Source organism: Gopherus flavomarginatus, chromosome 1 (assembly GCF_025201925.1).
Source record: "Gopherus flavomarginatus isolate rGopFla2 chromosome 1, rGopFla2.mat.asm, whole genome shotgun sequence".
Taxonomy (NCBI): Eukaryota; Metazoa; Chordata; order Testudines; family Testudinidae; genus Gopherus; species Gopherus flavomarginatus.
In genome coordinates, this window is record NC_066617.1 from 117,450,620 (window position 1) to 117,465,695 (window position 15,076).

General features: G+C 44.6%; 1 protein-coding gene across 1 annotated transcript in view; it reads left to right on the plus strand.

Moving 5' to 3' along the window:
* WNT5B (Wnt family member 5B) overlaps nucleotides 1–14,757 on the plus strand; it is a 94,766-nt gene extending 80,009 nt beyond the window's left edge. Inside the window, exons 4-5 of the mRNA XM_050937071.1 lie at nucleotides 2,817–3,109; nucleotides 13,247–14,757. Coding sequence (XP_050793028.1) covers nucleotides 2,817–3,109; nucleotides 13,247–13,705 — 752 coding nt within the window. The 3' untranslated portion in view covers nucleotides 13,706–14,757. The remainder of the gene's footprint in view (nucleotides 1–2,816; nucleotides 3,110–13,246) is intronic.
* Nucleotides 14,758–15,076: the final 319 nt, after the last annotated feature.

Sequence of the window (15,076 nt, forward strand, 5' to 3'; positions counted from 1 at the left end):
AAGCTTGAAATCTTGTCTCTTTCACCAACAGAAGTTGGTCCTATAAAAGATATTACCTCACTCACCTTGTCTGTTTAATGTTCTGAGACAGATAGGGCTACTGTATATTGCAGTGTTGTTGTAGCCATGCTGGTCCCAGGTTATTAGAGAGACCAGAAGAAGAGTTCTGTGTAACTCGAGAGCTTGTCTCTTTCACCAACAGAAGTTGTTCCAATAAAAGATATTAGCTCATCCACCTTCTCTCACTCCACTTGTATAAGCATTGTACCATTTTTAAGCCTTATCCATACTGGTATAGTTACTCAGATACATTACAGCACAGTTGCTGCACACACCACATGCACTGTGGCATAAATATGCTGCAGCATGGATGCTATACATTCATACAAATACTTATCTGCTGAAGGGTGGACCTCTTTCACAGCTTATTTGGTAGCTATTCCTCCTCTCCTTCTGAAACAAGGAAATCAATGCAATAACAGCAGTTGACATGCTGTGTTGAACTAAGTAGAAAAACAAAAGCTAGACATAATAGCACATCTTACTTTGCCATAAGAGAAAGTGATTCTGTGAATCATTCCTACACTCCCGAAAAATGTCACAGATGTCTGTACCACTGGGTTTCATGGGGGTTCTCTTTATATGGTAAGTCCTCTCCTTGTTTGCATTTCACTAGAAAATTTTCCCAACAAACCACTCTATGCAAGGGTGGTACCCCTCACAGTCCTGTCTTTGTCTTGGGTCGTTAACCACTAAACTGGTGTTAAGTTGCTAATAATGACGGTTTCTCAGGATGTGCAAATTGGAAAAAGAGGACACCCAAACCACCAGCTCAGTCCTGCCAAGGAGGCCTGATGCATGATTTACAATGTATTCTTTAAATATCCATTTTTGGTGATACTCTAAGGGTATATCTCACTATAAGAACTACAATTGTAGTGCTATAGTGTAGACACTTACTACAGCGATGGAAGGGGGTTTTCCATCGCTGTAGTAACTCCACCTCCTTAAGAAACTGTCATTAGGTCAATGAAAGAATTCTTCCATCCACCTTAGTTCTTAGCTAGACTTAGCTAAGGCTATGTCTTCACTGCACTTTTGTTGTTAAAACTTTTGTCAGTCAGGGCTGTGAAAAAAACACACCGCGACCAACAGAAGTTTTAACAACAAAAGGTCCCGGTGTGGACAGCACTTTGTCATTGGGAGATGCTCTCCTGCTGACAAAGCTACTGCCCCTCCTTGGTTTTATTTTGCTGGCAGGAGAGAGCAGTGTAGACATAGCCTATGTCTCTTGGGGTGAATTTTTCACACCCCTGAGCAACGTAGCTAGGGTGAACTAAGTTTTAGGTGTAGACCAGGCCTAATTCAGCTGAGAAAATTAGTGGGCAGTTTGATATCGGGATTGGTACTAGTACTTTGGATCTGTAGCTCTTCACACTTAGGTTGCTGGTGCAAATGAAGCTCAGGTAATCATTCTCTGTATCACCTGAAGCTGTTTGGTGACATACATGGAAGTCTTGGAGAGTCTCAGTTCAGTTCCTTATTTTTATATTCAGTGCTGACATTCTTGTCCATGCTGTACAATACACAGCTGGAGCTATGATTCATGCCCCAAAGCATTACAATCTAAACTGGACAGACAATACAGTTAAGATACATAATTTGAGCAGAGGAAGGTGGACACCTCAAAGCAGGGAAGTTCCTAGAGGACAGGTATTGAAACTAAGACCTTGTCTAAACGAAAAGGTTGTCGACCAGTTAATATAGGCCTTGTCTATATGGGAAAGTTTTAACAATAATACTGATATAGTTATACAGGTATGGTTATAGTTACACTAGCATAGTCCCTTGTGTGGATATTCTTACTTCGGTTTAAGAATGGCTTATTTTGGTTTAGCTTAAGCCAATTCCTAATTCACTTTAGCTAAAATAAAATAAGGAAGGTTTTAACTGAAACAAAAGCGTCTATTCAAGGGTTCACACCAGTTTAACTAAATTGGTTTAAAATCACTTTTAGTTAAACCAGAGCAACTTTCTTGTGTAGATAAGGCCTACTTGCACTTCGTCCCCACTTATTTGCAGTCTCACCAAATAGGTCAAGAACTGAATTTTTATGGAGAGTGAATTACCCTCCCACTTCTTGCGCATTACCTCCAGGTCAGGATTAAAACATATTGATGGATCCACGTTGGGGGGGGGAGGGGAAAGGGGGAGAGAGCTTGGGTGGCTGCTGTCTCTTCTGTAAATAAAGGACTTCACTTCCAGGGTGCTTAACAGCGCAAGCACTATTGGAATACAAATAATAAATAATAAAATTAATAATAATTGTAACCTTTCTCTGACAGCCCCTCCACAAGTATACCTCCTCCCCAAATGAGACCCTTAAATGTTTTATTTTTCACTGTGTATATCATTACCAGGAAACAACCTCAGGCCATAAAGGAGACCCCAGCCCAGGTATGTCAGAGAGCTGGGTTTGCTATTGGTACTGACTACACTAAAATTGCTGGAATAGGATAGTCGGAGTCTTGTGGATGGACTCCTTAAATACAAACAAAGTGAGGAATGCAAACCTATGTTATGAACAGCTCCTGTTTGAATTGCCCATCCCATCCATCTCTTATCTGCCAGTGCAGAATTGTTCCTTACAATACATTATCCCATCCTTTTCCCAACCTAATTTCAAATGTCCTGTGCCTTTCGGCTCATACCACTTTCCATTGCTGTACAGTCTATTAGGTCTCCCCATGACGGGTGTTGTATTTATCAAAGGAGGTTTGTCTTTTGTTAATCTTCTCCTCCTCCTGCTCTCCCAGGTAGTCGAGAGACCGCCTTCACCTATGCCGTTAGTGCCGCCGGGGTGGTGAATGCCATCAGCCGTGCATGCCGCGAAGGAGAGCTTTCCACCTGTGGCTGCAGCCGGACAGCCCGTCCCAAGGACTTGCCCCGAGACTGGCTATGGGGTGGCTGCGGGGATAATGTGGAGTATGGCTACCGTTTCGCCAAGGAGTTTGTGGATGCCAGGGAGAGGGAGAAGAACTACGCGAAGGGGTCGGAGGAGCAGGCTCGCACACTCATGAACTTGCAGAACAATGAGGCTGGTCGCAGGGTAAGCTGGATGCTGGCCCTTTCCTTTTGGTTGGAGCAGAGGCAGATCAAGAACTCGTGTGTTTGGGTGTCAAGTCACTCATGGGTGGTGATGAACACTATTAGTCAGTCAGTTACGGGCCAGAGGATACCAGTAACTCCCTTGGTATGGTGCAGTGTCCTAGGTTCACCATTTCTTTGTAAATCCTACAGTCAAGATCAGTTTGGCACTTACAGAAGAACCTCAGAGTTATAGATGTCTTGCCTTGGGAATGGAGGTTGTCCATAACTCCAAACAAGATGTTGCAGATTTCAGCCTCGGGGGAGTTGGGGCTGCAGCCACAGGGTTGAGCGGGGTGTGTGTGTGTGTGTGTGTCAGGGCTCGGGGGGGGTGGAATGGAAGGTTGGGGCTTCTGACCCTAGGAGCTGCCAGGGCTCCCAGCGGGGGGCTCAGGGCTTCTGCTCCCTGGGAGCACCAGGGCTCAGGGTTGTAGACCTGGAGGGAGCACTGGGCCTTGGGGCTCCAGCCCTGTGAGGGGCACTGGGGATCGGGGCTTCAGCCCACAAGTCCGCTCCTGATTACAGCCGGGGGGGAGGAAGGGGCACCAGGGATCAGGGCTTCAGCCCTGCAGCTTAGTTCCCAGCTTCAGGGCTTGGGGCATCAGCCCCGCAGCTTCACTCCCAGTTTCAGCCAGTGGAGGCAGTTGTGCAGCCAGGGCTCAGGGCTTTAGCTATGGGGAGAGCGCTGGGGCTGAAACCGGTGCTCCCCACATAGCTAAAGTCCCAAGCCCTGGCGCCCCCCCACGCCCCCCCCGGCCCCTGAAACCAGGAGCAGAGATGCGGGACTGAAGACCCAATCCCCAACATCCCCTGCGGGGCTGAAGCTGGGAACGGAGCTGTGGGGCTGAAGCCATGAGCCCCAGCACTCCCCCCAGTCTAAAGCCCTGAGCCCCAGTGCTCCCAAGGGTCAGAAACCCCAAAACCCCGCTCTGGAGCCCTGACCCCCCCGACACTGCAGTTGCAGCCGCAAGCCCCCCAATGGCTGAAGCACTAAGGCAGTACAGTATTTGGTTTTTTTTATTTTGTCTACTCTGCTGCCTGATTGAGGACTTCTGGTTTCACAGGGTGTCCAGTAGATGAGTAAGTCTGTAACCCCACTGTTCATATCTTGAGGTTCTACTGTAGTTTTCTCTGGCCAGCAAGTGAATTAGGGCCAGTGAAGAGCTCCAAGGTTTGTCCAAAGCCTTTTGTCTGCTAAACCACTGGGTGCCATGGACATTCAGGGCCAGATCCTCAGCCCTGTTAAATCAATTTTGTACTGCCCAGGCACATTTGGGGATTTGGGCCTCAGCCAGTTTTTCCTCCAACATACAACCTTACTGGGGTTGCCAAAGTGTGACCTTGGTAGTGGGATGGGGTTGGGGGCATTCCTGTGACACTGAATTTTCTTTCACCTGTCATTCAGAGATTCACAGAGTTTCAGGCCAGAAGGGACCTTTAGATCATCCAGTCTGTCAGAGTATTACATTTCACCCAGTTATCCCTGTACTGAGCCCAATAACTTTTGTCTGACTGAAACATAACTTGTGTTTGGCTAATACTCATCTTTCAAAAAGGCATCCAATCTTGATCTGGAGACATCGGGAGATGGAGAATCCACCACTTACTTCCCTTGGTAGTTTGTTCCAATGGTTAATAACCCTCACTGTTAAAATTTTGTGACTTATTTCTAATTTGAGTTTGTCTGGCTTCAGCTTCCAGTTATTGGTTCTTGTTGTGCTTTTCTCCACAAGGTTAAAGATCCTTTGGTACCCTGTATTTCCCCTCGATGAGGTACAATCTAAACAGATCAAACTCTTTAAGTCTCTTACTGTAAGGCATTTTCTTCAACCCTCACATAATTTTTATCTCTTTTCTGCACCCTCTCTAATTTTTCAACATCTCCTTTAAATGTGGACACCAGAACTGTATGCATCGTTTCTGTACTGGTCTCACCAATGCTGTGTACAGAAGTAAAATCATCTCTCCATTCCTGCTCACTATTCTCCTGTTTATATAGCCAAGGATCACGCTAGCCCTCTTTGCCACAGCATTGCACTGGGAGCTCATGCTCAGTTGTTTGCCCACTATGATCCCTAAATCCTTTTCAGAGTCACCGGTTTCTGGCATTCTGTAGGTATGGCATGCATTCCTTATTCCTAGATACATAACTTTGCATTTTTCTGTATTAAAATGCCTCTTGTTTGAATAGACCTGTATTACCAAGAGATCCAGATGGCTCTGTATGCGTGCCTTTATTATTTACCATTCTACCAATCTTTGTGCCATCTGCAAATTTTATCAGGAGTGTTTTTCTATTTACTTCCAGATCATTGATGAAAACATTGAATAATGTTGGGGCTAGCACCTATCCCTGTGGAACCCACTAGAAACATAATGATTCCCATTGACAACTATTTTTTGAGATCTGTCAGTTAGCCAGTTCTTGATCCATTTAATGAGTGTTCTATTGATATTATATCTTGCTAGTTTTTCAATCAGAATGTCACGCAGTACTAAGTCAAATGCCTTACAAAAGTCTAACCATATTACATCTATGCCATTACCTTTATCAACTAAACGTGTAATTTCATTAAAGAATGAAATCAGATTTGTTTGACAAGAAACCATGTTGACTGGCGTTAATTGTATTCCTATTCTTTATCAATGGAATTCTCTATCAGTTTTCCCATTATTTTGCTTAGGACTAATGTCCAGCTAATCCACCTTATTATTAGTTACCCAGGTCATCCCTCTTGCTCTTTTTGAATAGTGGCATAACATTAGCTCTCTTCCAGTTTTCTGGAATTTCCCCAGTATTCCAAAGTTTATTGAAAATGAACATCAATGGGCCAGAGATCTCCTCAACCAGCTTTAGGATTTTTGGGTGCAAGTTATTCAGGCTTGTTGATTTTAAAATGTTTAATAAATGTCGTTCAGTATCCTCCTCAGTTACTAATGGATTAGAAGGTATTTACGTATCCTGTGATATGAGTAAATCATCCTGCTTCTTTCCAAATACATATCAGAAATATTTATTAAACACTTCTGCCTTTTCTGCATCATTATTAACAATTTTACTCTCTCTAGTTAGTAACAGGTCTATATCATTACTAGGATTTCTTTTGTTCCTAATATATTAAAAAAACTCATTATTGTCCTTAGCTGTGCAAGACATGGATTTTTACCTGATGTCTTAAGCTTCCCTTATCAATTTTCTGCACTTCATAACTTCTAATTTATATTGATTGCCATCTATTTCTCCCCTTTTCCATTTGTTATATATTGCTTTTTTATTTCTAGTTGCTGCTTTCACTTTGCCACTGAACTAGAACAGTCTTTTAGCCAGAATTCTCTTTCTTGACCGTGGAATCATCATGTGTCATAAGCACAGATGTCAGCATACTGCTAAGGGCTTTTGAATTTCTGATCACTCCTTTTGGAAAACCAATGTTGAGATAAAATTGCAGTTGGTGAAAGGCAGCAGACTGACAGCTCTGGCACCTAACATTTCTTTATTCTTCAAAGCGCTGAGGGTTTAACTGCCCTATATTTGGAGAGGCTGCTGCAGTTTTTTCATTAAATAACCATGTAAATGTTTAATTATTCTCACTAGGATCAAACATAGCAAATAGCAGCCAGTAGACTAGGAGTTCATCTAGACTACAATAATAGCTATGTGAGGGGATCAAATTAGTAGATGTTTGTCCCACAACATGGTTAACATCAAGTTCTGTCTTGTCATGTGAACAGGAATCTAACTGTGTCACAAGCTCAAACAGTGCTATAGCTTTGTACAGAGCTGAGTTGTATCATAGTTCAGGGATTCAGCTTAAAGGCCATGGCTACACTTACAGTTCTGCAGCGCTGGTAGTTACAGCTGTGTTCGTACAGCTGTGTAGGGCCAGCGCTGCAGTGTGGCCACACTGACAGCTACCAGCGCTGCAGTGTGGCCACATTTGCAGCATTTGCAGCGCTGTTGGGAGTGGTGCATTGTGGGCAGCTATCCCAGCATTCAAGTGGCTGCAACGTGCTTTTCAAAAGAGGGGGGTGGGGTGGAATGTGACAGGGAGCGTGGAGGAGACAGACAGAATGGATTTTTGGAGTTGACACTGTTCTCAGCTCCCTGCCTTGCAAGTTCTAAGGACTGGAAGACACACAGTGCCTACCTTCAATCATTTTAAAAGTTCTGACTCCCTTCCCCCACTCCTCTCTCATTCACTAAATGCAAATTATGTACTCCTAAATACCCGTCAGACCAGATAAGCAATTGCTCAACATGGACTTCTCCCTCCCCCTCTGCCGTGTGAGAGTGCTGTTTCTCTCTTCAAGCAAACAGCTGTGAACATTTCAAAGTAATTCCCCTGCCTGCCTCCGCTCGCTCAGCAAACAGGAGCTGTGTTTGTTTTTTAAATAAGCAGTTTGGCTGAACTCCGAGCTCTCCCTTTCTTCCGGTTTGTTGTGGACAGGAATTCTGGGATACCTCCTTATACCCCGGAGGTCAATAAAAGCGCTGGTGGGGTCCACACTTGCTGACCAGCGCTGGATCACCAGTGCTGGAATCGCTACACCCGAGGCTCGACCGGGTGTACAGCCACCGCTGCAACCAGGGAGTTGCAGCGCTGGCCGTGCTTTGCAAGTGTGGCCACATCCTAAGTTGCAGCGCTGTAACCCCCTCACCAGCGCTGCAACTCTCTAGTGTAGCCATGGCCAAACAGTCAGGTCTTGTCTTCAGTACTAGACACAATCGCATTTTAACTGTGTTTGGGCTGCTGTTTTCTACATGGTTGTGGTTATGTTTGAATTTGTAGATAGCGCTTTAAGGGTTAGGAGATTATTCATGGTCTGCAGTTAGCAGCTAGCCTGAACAAAGGCTTTACCCAGGGACATAGTGCATCCTTCATCAGTCGGAGTCTTTAAATCAAGACAGGGTGTCTTTCTAAAAGATATGCTGAAGATCAACCACATATTATTGGGCTTGATGTGGGAATCACTGGATGAAATTCTATTGACTGTGTTATGTAGGACGTCAGACTAGATCATCCCTTCTGGTCTTAAAATATAGAAAAGAGCATGATCTTACATCTCACTTTAAAACTATGACTACACTAGCACTTTTATTGATAAAACTTTGTCGGTCAGGGGTGTGAAAAAAACACCCTCCTGACCGTCATAAGTTTCACTGACAAAAGTGCTGGTATAGACAGTGCTATGTTGGTGGCAGACTCTCTCACTACCAACATAGCTACCGCCGCTTAGTGGGGGTGGTTTAATTATGAGGTGGGAGAGCTCTCTCTCGTCGGCATAGAGTGGCTACACAGGAGGCCTTACAGAGGTGCAGCTGCAGTGGTACAGCTTTGCCACTGTAAAGTCAGTAGTATAGACATAGCCTAAAAGTGACTATGTTTGAGCTAAGAGATGTATTTGGCTGGGCTGAATTCTAGTGATGAGGGGTTGCCACGGGGAACACACTAATTCCCATGAGTTTCTTCCTTGGAACAAGCATCTTACTTGTTCCTTCTGAATAGAGGTGATGTGGGGAGAGGTGAGATAACTAGGTGAAAAATTAAAACAAAAGTGTAGCCTCTAGGGATTGCTGTTAAATGTGTAGCCTGTCTCCAGGACAATGATCCTTTAATATGCTGCTCACTTCAATGAGTGATCGAAGCTGCAGGTAAGCAGTCTAGAGGAGAATGACACAATCAGACCCAATGAGGCAGAAAGTCTCTGCCTCTCTCAAACACACACACACATTTCTAGCTGATGAGGTTGAACATGAACAATTAGAGAGCAAGAAGAATAGCTTCCTGTGCTTGAGTCTGGCATACTGCCAATGCACAGAGTGGCAGTCCATGGAGTCCAGTCCATGGAGTAGTGGCCCAGCCTGCCTCCCTATACCTGTGACTTACTAACACAGTGGTAAATCTCTATATTGTGCTAAGTTTTCACATTAAAGATTTTGTGCTTGGGAATATGAAGAAATATGGGATCATGGCACTCCATATATTATAAATAGAGACAGAAAGGAAGGGGAAGAGACGGTCAGAAGGGTGGAGACCATATAAAAAACCACAGCATGGCTCACCTGAACTCCACCAGAGAGGTCCTTTGGGGCCATCTGCCTGTCTCAAGTCAGGATAAAGGAGGAGGGTTGGGCGTGGGGCTAGCAACTCCACCTCGTAAAAAATCAACCTGCTACAGAAACGCCAACAATAGAGACAACAGAGACTTTTACCCTGGAAAAAGAACGGTCTTCAACTCGAAGATGCATGACGCTGGGTGGTAAAAGCCGTGAGGAAGCCACTAAGCCGATTACCCTTCTTGCAACCAGGATTACCATAGGCACATGGAACGTGAGGCTGATAGCAAAAAAATGGGCTATACCTGGAACCAGCTAGAGCGAATGGCCCAGGATAGAGGACTCTCAAGATCTGTGGTTGGCAGCCCATACCCCGATTGGCGTGACGGGCATGAGTGAGTGGCTCACCTGGCCACAAGCAGTACCCATTCTCTGAGGGACCAGTGGTCATTGGCAAGTGGCCTTCAAGTTCTACCCCCATTCTGATTTTCAGTGAGAGTGTGATTTCTGTCTTCTAGACAGAGTTTGAATTGAAGGGAGAAATTTTTTCCCTCTGGTTTCTGGGCAGTTTTGCCATATTGTCTCATCTTGGTTAAGAGACAGAGTTCTCATGTGAGAGAATTCTACCTAATCATAGAATATCAGGGTTGGAGAGGACCTCAGGAGGTCATCTAGTCCAACCTCCTGCTCAAAGCAGGACCAATCCCCAGACAGATTTTTACCCCAGTTCCCTAAATGGCCCCCTCAAGGATTGAACTCACAACCCTGAGTTTAGCAAGCCAATGCTCAAACCACTGAGATATCCTCCCCCAGTGCCTGGTTTGTGTGTGGAGCTCTGATGGTGGAGGGGGAATTTTCCCCTACCCATGTTAACGGGGAGGAGCTGGGAGGTCAGGGTTGGGATGTGAAGAGAACAATGTTCTTTTCTGTTTCAGACACAGTCTTGACCCCGTCACCTCTCCACTCCACTCTGGAGTTTCTGAGGTACTGGCTCCTGGCTTTATTGCTCTTGTTTGTTTGTCTTTGACTGTTATCTCAACATGTCCTTTCCTTCCATCTGTCTTTTTCTCCACTTGGTCTCCATTTCCCTAATTTCTTATCTATCTCTCTGTCTCTCAGACTTTGGCAGTCTGTCCTTCCACACTGTTTACCCAGTCAACATATAGCAGGCGTCAATCATCAGTCACTCCATCCAGTGCCAGGTGAGGCTGGGAGGGGGCCATCTAATTAACCACATAGGAATTCTCCATTAATTCTCTTCCCATCCCCCTTCTTACGAGAGAGGAATCAGAAAGGAACTTGGGCTTGTGGAGAGGGGAGTTTAAACATTTTTATTGATCATACTTTCAGACTGATTCTGTGGCAGGCCCATTGATCAGACCCAGTTTTTACAGCTTCCTATGGGCTCTGTTATTCTTCACCTTGATCTTAACTCAGCCAGTAAAGAACCTACAATTTCTCCCACCCTTTCCCCATCCCAGGAGCTAAGGAATAGAGAAAGGGAGAGTCATTTTCGGACTAATGCAGTGGTGACTTCCACAGTTAATGGATGGGGGACTGTGTATCTAAGCAAAGTGGGACCAGGCTTACTTCTCCTTAGGGGCTTGTGCATACTGGTAGCATACACATTCCACAGCATAATCATTACCCAGATGTTTTGAGAATCAGCCATTTAAACCCAAGTCAGAGTAAACGCTGAAGGTCCCATGACATTAACTGAGGGGGATCAAGTTGCAATGTTTTTCTAAAGGAACAAAGCAAGGATTAGGAAGAAACAAACTACTTTATAAAAACATATGCAAGGGCAACAGAGGCATGAGTAATTTGGGATTTAACCCAACAATAACCAAGAAGTGCTAACACAAACATATAACAAGCAGGCAGGCAAGTCAGTTAGGATATAGGAAGTGTCTGGTGCTCTGAAAATTCAAGTGTAGTTCAGCACAAAGATCCTTAGGTAGCTATGTGGTTGATGTTGCACAGTTATAGTCCAATCCACGGCAAGTCCAGAGGCTTCAGATCTTTAGCTGTTATGTTACACTATGAAGGGCAATTACCAATAAATCACACACAGAGGAATGGAACTAAAGCCCCTCCTCTCTAGGGGCTCAGAGCATTGTCTTCTCTGAGGCCTGGTCTATACTGGGGTGGGGGGTGGGGGAATCGATCTAAGGTAGGCAACTTCAGCTATGAGAATAGTGTAGTTGAAGTCGATGTATCTTAGATCAAATTAAAATCACTTACTTTGTGTCCTCGCAGCGCTGAATCGACTGTCGCTGCTCCCCTGTCGACTTTGCTTCCGCCTCTCACACTACTGGAGTTCAGCAGTTGACAGGAGAGTGATCAGGGATCGATTTATCGTGTCTACACTACACGCGATAAATCGATCCCTGAGAGATTGATCGCTACCCACTGATCTGGTGGGTAGTGTAGACGTACCCTGAGAGTTGGACTGGGCCCTAAGGGATTTACCACTTGAGCTAAAGTAGAATCTCTACTAGCTGTCAGCCATATTAGGGCTTAGGCACACTTTATACACCTGCTCACTAGTAGTCTTAGTAACAATACTGTGGAATCTCTAAACTAGTTGAGAGATTGGTTTCATTTACACAGTTCTGTTCAATGTAACGAACAAACCCAACCTGTTAAGTTTTTTCCCCACTGATTATGAGCTTTTCTATTCTTGTGGTTTTTTAATGTCTGTCTCTCTCCTTATTAGGGTGAGAGGAATCATGACTCTTCTTCCTCACATCATCTCCACACATGCTTTTAAGAGATTAATGCACACAGGGCTAAATTTTTCAAAGGCAATAATTAATTTTGGGTGTCCAACTTGAAATACTTTGAGCTGGATTTTCAGATGTATTGCACCCATTGGTATCTGAAAATCAGGCTCAAAGTAGTTCAAGTTGAGCACTCCTAAATGAAGGTTTGAAAATTAGTGGTTGCTTTTTAAATGTTTAAAATTTAGACCAGCCATACTGTGACACCAGATGAGGAAACTGAAGCCTGATCAACACTTAAAATTTAGATTGATATATCTACACTTTCTCAGAGGTATGAAAAATTCATGCTGTAGCTATGCCAACCTTACTCTCAATGAAGAATGCTTCTGTTGGCCTAGTTACTAACACTGAGGGAAGTGGATTATCTAGTGACAGAAAAAACTCTTCTGTTGCTGTATGCTGCGTCTATATTATGGTTGAGTTTGGCTATGCCACTGTAGTCCCTGTTGTGTAGACAAGCCCTGAGGGATTATTTTGGTGTAGAGGAATAACTTGACACAAGGTGGTGCAAAAGTTGCACTTAAATCTATAGAACCTATGCTGTTATTATTCGCAGTACACAGAATAGTGATGCTTTGAAGAAACATGAATTGTCCTTGGAGAGCGAATGCCTTGCTTATACACGCTTGGTGTGAATCTGTTAATTTTTCACATCGTTATTACCATCCCAGCTGTTCCTCTTTGACAGAGAGTGACTCCTCCAGAAACTTTATTTAGAGTGAACAAAGCTCTTGAATGGGGATAGAGGGAAAGAGCCTGTGTACATGAATTTATTCCAAGAGGATATGGGGTATAATGCTAGAACTATAGCATCGTTTACCTATTCTACCTATAGGAAATTGACAAGTTCTCAGGTGTTTTGTTGCATTGATTGCTTCTATGGACTTTGAGGGGAGGTGGATATAGTAAGTTAGTCCAGAAAACTGGGGAGCATTTCCAATAGTAGGACTCTCTCCCCTTGCTGTTTCCTGTGCTTGACTCAGCCCTCAGGTCAGGAGCTAGGAAAGATAAAGTGGCTGGCAGACCCACATCTGTGTGGACACTGGACAGAAGTGGAAGTGTTCAGGGATCAGTTGTACTGAGGATGGCAATGCCAAAGGACTAAGGAGGATTGTGTCTGTTCTGGGGAGAGAGAGAACTGGGGGGATGGTCAGGGCAAGTACGCAAGTAACAGGAGCTCAGCACAATTATGCCAGTTCCCAGTGCTATAAAGGTTAATGCAGCTCTTGTTTGATTCCATCTGCTCTTCCTGCAGGCTGTATACAAGCTGGCAGATGTGGCTTGCAAGTGCCATGGCGTCTCAGGTTCCTGCAGCCTCAAGACCTGCTGGTTGCAGCTGGCAGACTTCCGCAAGGTGGGTGACCTGCTGAAGGAGAAGTATGACAGTGCAGCTGCTATGAGGATCAGTCGCAAGGGCAAGCTGGAGCTGGTAAACAACCGCTTCAACTCACCTACGCAGGAGGACCTGGTCTACATTGACTCCAGCCCTGACTATTGCCTGCGCAATGAGACCACTGGCTCACTGGGCACTCAGGGCCGGCTGTGTAACAAGACCTCAGAGGGCATGGATGGCTGTGAGCTGATGTGCTGTGGCCGGGGCTATGACCAATTCAAGAGCATCCAGGTGGAGCGCTGTCACTGCAAGTTCCACTGGTGCTGCTTTGTCAAGTGTAAAAAGTGCACAGAGATCGTCGACCAGTATGTCTGTAAATGAAAGAGCCACCAAAGCAACAAATCTATATTATATAAATCTATATAAATATATTTTATATTTGTATAAATAAATAGATGATAATAATTAAAGAAGCTTATTTAAGAGACATTTTGGTTTTGAAATTTCCCCATCGGACTGGACAGTTTGCCACTCCCTTTATTCAGCTGTGGAGCAAAGGGGGAATTTGCCCTCCAACCCTTCTCCCCCTGGATGTTATAATCCAGAGTGAAAGGAACCAAAGAGTTGCTCAAAAGGAACTCCCCCCATAGTCACCTCACTCCAGAAGCAGGGGATTGATTCATGGTCAGAGACATGGAAGAGAAAAGTGGGTTCCCTTTGCTATCTCGTGGTTTAAAACTCAAAAGTTTACATGGTGTTGGACATCTGGAGTCACAATCAGACATGGGAGAGTCTTAGTTATTCATGTTCCATGCCCCCAAGCCCTTTGGACAAGCAAAACAAGAGGACTTGGACCCATTTTCTGCTCCCTATAAAGGAAGTGTGGTGCTTTGTCAAACAAGAGGGAAAGTCACTCAGGTCTCGTGCTGAAGAATATGGATTAAAATACAAGGTATCATGTAGAGTGCTTGGAATGAGGACTCCTGCACAGTGGTAGGGAGATCACCTGTTCTAAGTGAGGGAGAAAGGTGTGATCTTCAATTGGGAAGGACTACTGTATCCTGAGAGTTTAAAAGAAACTAGCATCTAGCTCTTCTGTACCTCAAGGGCAATGAGAAAAATCTGCCAAAGCCCTGTCTAGGGTGTCTGTCAAGGAGATCCTTTTTCCCTCCACTGTAACCCACTTTGTCTTTGCGGATGAGGACCTGCTACCTGTCTCCTGGCCCTATTGAGCTCTTTGGGAAAGAAATATACTCCATGTGTATGTCAGTGGAGTGTGTGAGAGAGCCATATATGCACGCAGGGGACTGGATGAACGCTGCACTTCAGTCCTTACCATTGTTTCCATTTCTCCCCTTCGACATGGACACGAATGGTCACGTTGCCCAGCTCTTTTCAATCCTCCTCACCTCAGATGTACAGTTTCTCTTTACCATTAAATACCCCTCACTGAGGTTTCTTTCTCTCTCTCTTGCTTGTGTATGTGTGTGTTTTGTTTTATTCTGTTTTGTTATTTATTTCAGAGCCCAGGGGGCCAAACTCTTCTCTGGTGTAAACCCACTGCAGTCATTGGAGCTGTACCAAAGATGACTTTGTCACCAGAATGTGGGCTAGATTTTCAAGGAGTGAGATCCAGTCTGCACCCTCTTGTGGTGATAATGGAGAATAATGAAAAGGTGCTTGAACAGAGGCCCATTAGCAAAATCTACTAATCTCTCTTAACTTTCTTGCAATTATAACAGAATTCAATTA